The sequence below is a fragment of the Oncorhynchus nerka genome, linkage group LG9b, assembly GCF_034236695.1.
Source record: "Oncorhynchus nerka isolate Pitt River linkage group LG9b, Oner_Uvic_2.0, whole genome shotgun sequence".
NCBI lineage: Eukaryota > Metazoa > Chordata > Actinopteri > Salmoniformes > Salmonidae > Oncorhynchus > Oncorhynchus nerka.
This window is the reverse complement of record NC_088424.1, coordinates 2,885,688-2,891,378: the sequence shown is the minus strand read 5'-3', so window position 1 is coordinate 2,891,378 and position 5,691 is coordinate 2,885,688. Positions and strand designations below refer to the sequence as shown.

Sequence of the window (5,691 nt, the reverse complement as noted above, 5' to 3'; positions counted from 1 at the left end):
CATTTACATGTTCTAAGTTTCAAATCCGTTGAAGACTTTAAAAATAAGAGAAACTATGGTCTAGTCTGACCTCGCTGAGAAGTTACTGGCCATTGGTGCTCTATGATTAGTGCAATGCTCCAAGTTCAGCTGTCGTCAACGTTCAACCTTGATAGAACAACCAAATTAAAATGATACTTCTAATTATTGACCCTTGACAGGACCACTACTTGGGCCTGAATAAACAAGTTTATGAATTTACATGACCGTACACAAGCAGACATTTGGTGCGGTAGGGGAGGCGTTCGGTACTTGCAAATCATTGTTAAATGGTGCAGGACGTGCTGAAAGGAGAACACCATTGTTACATTTGATAATAACTTTTGAATAAGCCATTATAAATGCTTATAAATCGTTGTACAAATGTTTAATATAAATTGCATATATGGCGTTCTAAATGAATTGTAACGCTTACATGCTTATACATGTTTATAAATGTTCACAAATGAGGAAATATTCATTTATTATCATTATTATCATGAAAATGTGTATAAAGCTTCACCCATTTTTAGCATGGTCAGGAATAACTTCCACCCTCCCAATTGTTCCTTATAAAGATGGAATATTCCCAACTTTGCCCTCAGGAAACAGATAAAGCAGAATATGGCGCGGACAGGAAGGCTAATGTTTTCCCTCATATCCACTGGAATTATTCTAGTGTTATTGCCAGGTGAGTGAGACTTCTGCGCTCTTGCACTTTCTGTTTGTATTTGATTTTATTAGGATCCGGATTAGCCAACGCCCATGGCAACAGCTAGTCTTACTGGGGGTCCGACATAATGAAAGATATGACAATTTACACACATTTAATAAACATGAACGTGCGGGTGTGCGAGGGTGTGCATCTATCAGCTACACGTACGTGTCAGTAAATGCACACAACAAGTAGGTCAACTTGGGGGAGAGGCGTTGTACTATGAGGTATTGCTTTATACATGGGAGATGAGAGTTCCACGCAGTCATGGCTCTGTACATTATTGAACTGTTTCTGAAAGACATGCTTGACTGATTGTCTGACCGAAAGAAAAAATAAATCACTTTATATCAGTCACTTTACTGTTGACCAAAGGCATTGTACAAGTAGATTGTAATTCATACCACACATGGATGTTAGTACACAATCATTTATTTTCAATGTCACTAAAATGACGGGCTGTTCCTACACACTAGATACAACCAATGCATGTACTGTAGATGACAACTTGCCAGCCATAGGGGCATAACATACAACTTCTTATGTATATCAGAACCTTTTCACAACCCCACCATAAAAATGCATACAGTACACCTCTGATGCCTCGGAGCGGCACTTTAGCATCATTAGTAAAGGTGAGGCCCGGCAGACGTCTCACCACACCTGAACTAGCTGACGGGGCGTTTTTCCCAATCTGCCAGTAAACATCTGAAAGGAAACCCCTGGTGCTTTTAATGTATGGAGACACGGTGTACAGAACCTCGGAACATGTTCCACTCCTAAACATCTTAGTTTACAGTTGAGGTTTAATTGGGTGGGATGGAGTGAGGGGGGGGGGGGGCTTTTGGGCATGCTGCCCAATGCTCTTTGTAGTTTTACCGTTTCCACTGACTTCCAGTGGAACCCCGTGCAGTAGCACACAAACTCAAGCCCTTCAATCCTGTTCAAAGTGACTGGAGTGTGGGTGTGTGTGTGTGTGGGGGGGTGTGTCTAGGTGTGTGTACGTGTGAATATGTATGTATGTTGTGATGTGTCTGTGCGCTTGCATGCATTAGCGTGTGTGCGTATGTGTGCCTGCCGCCGTGTGTTTTTAGGTTAATCGGAAAAATGCGGCCTGGGCTGTACCTCTAAGGGTCGTCTCCTGCCGTGCACTCCCAGGGGTCGAGCAGAGCCAGCATTTTACCTCATCTGGGGGACACAACATCTGGTTCCTGTCGACTCATCTCCCTACTGTTGTTTTACAGAGTTTCTGGGGGCCGGCCCGGTGAGGCAGAATGCGAAGAAGGAGGGTGAGTGAGGGGGACTGGTTTGTAGGGGACAACAAGGGGAACATGGATATTAGCATGCATACTACTGGACAGTATGTCATATCAAAATATTTTCAGACATTACCAGCAAACTCACTTACTGTGATAATTATATGCATGTACTCACACATACACATGTATGCATGCATCCTTACAGTACATACACAAATACTAAGTCATGTACTCACACATACTTGTGTACTGGTGTACTGGTGTTTCTTTACTCTAATATGGCACTTTTTGAGTCCACATTCTCTTAATATGTGCTGTCTTTCTCTCTCTTGTTCCAGCATCTGCAGTATCCAGTGATGTCCGCAGCAAGAGGAGTCTTACCGTTCCCATTCCTGTCCTCAAGCGTCTTCCTGACTTCTGGGGATGGTACAAGTTCTTCATGGATACTGGTAACCAGGAAGGAGTGAGTGGCAAACATTCCACAATCATTTTTGTTTTTAGTGAATGTACTTTTGGTTTGACACTTACCTTTTGTATTCATCCTGCACATACACTTCACTTCGTTCACTTGTAGATAAAGCGGCACTTTGTACGGCACCTGCCTCCCGTACCATCTTCATTGGCCTGTATTAACAGTCTTGATTGAGCTTTTCTTGCACAATGTAATAGTCATAAAAGTGAACTTCAACCATCTGGCATTCCAGGCAGGCTCAATCAAACATACCATTTGAACCAAGGTCTGGATCTGATGGGAATCTTGTCTTTCCCCTGTCTTCACCTTATAGTTAGAGCACCTGGACAAGATGTACCTGACCTACCTGCAGAACAAGCACCGTTCCGAGGAGGGTCCCACCTTCACCCATTACCTCACCCACCTCAGTGCTATCTACAAGACTTGCGCCGACTCCGACGACCCAGAGTGCATCGCCGAGTCCACCAGCAAGCCCAAGGCCAAGGTGGTGATGCCCGTGCCTGTCAAGACCCCCACAGTCAAAGTATGTAACCCTTATATCGACCCCTACTGCCCCTTCCCCATGATCCCTAAGATTGCCGCCCCAGCCACAGTCAAGGCCGCCACAGTGCCTGTCCTGACACCCCTCCCGCCGCACCCTCAGAAGACCCCCACAGGGTTCTACTACTATGCCCCAGTCCTGGAGCCCTTCCTCACCGCAGAGCAGAAGATGGAGCTGCTGCGCATCTGCAACCCCGACGACACCGAGTGTCTGCAGTACCACTTGCGTGCCACCTATGGCTATAGGCCCGCTCCTGGACCCGCCCCGTCCCTGGGCTGCGATCCCACCGAGGACCCCTACTGCCGGCCAAAGCTAGTGAAAAAAGCCCCCTCCAGCTTCTACCACATGTACCCCACCTGCGACCCGGCCACCGATCCCCTGTGCATGGCTAGCATGGCGGCCCCATCTCCCGCTGCCAAGGAAGCCCCCAAGGAGCAGCAATGCAACCCCCTCTTCGACAAGGGCTGCAACCCCCTCACTGCCACCAAGTTTGCCGGCCTCGCCAAGCCCGTCCTGGAGAACACACCCAAAGACAAGCCGGCGCCCGGTCCTCTGGCGTGTGACCCGCGCTATGACCCATTCTGCCTGCTAGGTGCCGCCGCTGCCCTCCGTAAGGCTCCCCCCATGCTGCCCCAGTACCGGATCCACTCCCGCCTGGGCGTCCTTGGAAAGACCAAGGAGGGCCATGACTGCTACGTGCACTACGATAAGGGCTGCACGCCCTTGGAGGCCAGTGATGAACCCAACGCCCCCGTCGCACCCCAATGCCACCCCTATGACTTTACCTGCAATGGAATGTCTGCCCCTTCTCCCTTCACCGCTGAGGCCGACAAGCCCAAGAGTGGCGTGATCCTGCCCGATCCTGACTGTGACCCCGAGTACGACTACAGCTGCCGCCTGCGTCGTGCTGAGGATGACTCCGCCACAGCAGAACCAGCGGCCAAGGAGCCCAAGGATGAGCCAGTGCAGCAGGATGCTGCCCCCGAGTATGCCGTCCCACAGTTTGAAGACTTCCTCAGAAGCTACATGGCCATGGATCAGTACAGGAAGAAGTAAACACAAACACAAATCTCAACTAGATGCTATATCTAAATAGCTAGAACCGGAGGAAAGTGATACAAGTTCATATGTTATACATACACACACTCGGTCCTCCCAAGGTGCTAACACATCTCTAATGGTCAAATACTGCTAAAGCAGGACGACTAGGGTCTTATCATCAGAAAAATCCATACCTGCAATAGTGAATCAGATTCGCTCAGTTACAGTGCCTGAAGGTGTATTATTTTACCGTCTGTGATATATGTGGGGAACCCAACATGAGTCCCTCTAAGTTGTATGGTCCCATAGAAGACTATGTGAAAGGTGTGCATTAAATACTATGCTTGTCTCTAGAAAATGTATGTGTTTGCAGAATAGGGGAAGCTAGCATACTTGAAGACTGTCTTAGGCAAATCTGTGCCTATGTATGTTTTCTATGGTTGTACATTGTCTATTTCTAGTGTATTGTGAACATAGTGTCTCTTGAGTGTATTTAATGTTGTTTTCATAGCTTTTCTAAAAACCTATTAACCTCAAACCCTTCCTCTGGTTAGATTTTTTTTTAAAGTTCCAAATAAAAAGTTTTAAAACAAGCTCCCATTTTTCTATGGAAACAGTTAATACCCCCAGTACACAATGATATATCACAGTGGTATCTGAGAGCGTGTGACAACCCACATGAAAACAGAAAAGGTCATTGCTGGCTGAAATGTTGTACTAGCAAACATGTTCAGCATTTTAGCGATAAGAACAATCACTGTTGGTCATCCCCTGAATTCAAATCAAATCAAATCAAATGTATTTATATAGCCCTTCGTACATCAGCTGATATCTCAAAGTGCTGTACAGAAACCCAGCCTAAAACCCCAAACAGCAAGCAATGCAGATGTAGAAGCACGGTGGCTAGGAAAAACTCCCGAGAAAGGCCAAAACCTAGGAAGAAACCTAGAGAGGAACCAGGCTATGTGGGGTGGCCAGTCCTCTTCTGGCTGTGCCGGGTGGAGATTCAACAGTGGTGTTAGAAGTGGGATCCAGCGGCGTGGTAAGGTCATTGTTGGCGTGCCCAGGTAGTTAGAATACATTTCAATATCATGACAAGGCTTCTTTCTATGTGATGACTGAAACAGAGCCATATAAAGATTCAGATCTTTATCAACGCAACATGCAACAATTTAAAATATTTTACTGAGCTAAAGTTCATATTAGGAAATCAGTCAATTGAAATAAATTAATTAGGCCCTAATCTATGGATTTGACATCACTGGGAATACAGATCTGTTGGTCACAGATACCTTTTAAGTAAACGGTAGGGGCGTGGATCAGAAATCCAGACACCTCCTTCGCATAGAGCTGATCAGGCTGTTGATTGTGGCCTGTGGAATGGTGTCCCAATCGTCTACAATGGCTGTTCAATGTTGCTGGATATTGGTGGGACCTGGAATTCGACGTCGATCTAGAGCTTCCCAAACATGCTCAATGGGTGACGTCTGGTGAGTATGCAGGCCTTAGAAGAACTGGGACAGGGTCAGCTTCCAGAAATTATGTACAGATCCTTGCAACATGGGGCCGTGCATTACCATAGTGAAACATGAGGTAATGGCAGCGGATGAATGGCACGACAGGATCTTGTCACAGTATCTCTGCA

At 46.5% G+C, this 5,691-nt stretch overlaps 1 protein-coding gene across 1 annotated transcript; it reads left to right on the top strand.

Moving 5' to 3' along the window:
* Positions 1–630: 630 nt before the first annotated feature.
* On the top strand, positions 631–4,622 carry LOC115114853 (uncharacterized). Its single transcript, XM_029643345.2, has 4 exons — positions 631–709; positions 1,978–2,022; positions 2,331–2,455; positions 2,778–4,622. The coding sequence occupies exons 1-4, from the start codon at positions 643–645 to the stop codon at positions 4,059–4,061; spliced, it is 1,521 nt and encodes a 506-aa protein (XP_029499205.2). The 5' UTR covers positions 631–642; the 3' UTR covers positions 4,062–4,622.
* The last annotated feature ends 1,069 nt before the right edge of the window (positions 4,623–5,691 follow it).

Excerpts from the sequence above, each read along its gene's own strand:
- LOC115114853 (XM_029643345.2), top strand. The coding sequence starts at position 643 with ATGGCGCGGACAGGAAGGCTAATGTTTTCCCTCATATCCACTGGAATT. Across the intron at positions 710-1,977 it reads TATTCTAGTGTTATTGCCAG|AGTTTCTGGGGGCCGGCCCG; the intron begins GTGAGTGAGACT and ends GTTGTTTTACAG. Across the intron at positions 2,456-2,777 it reads ATACTGGTAACCAGGAAGGA|TTAGAGCACCTGGACAAGAT; the intron begins GTGAGTGGCAAA and ends TTCACCTTATAG.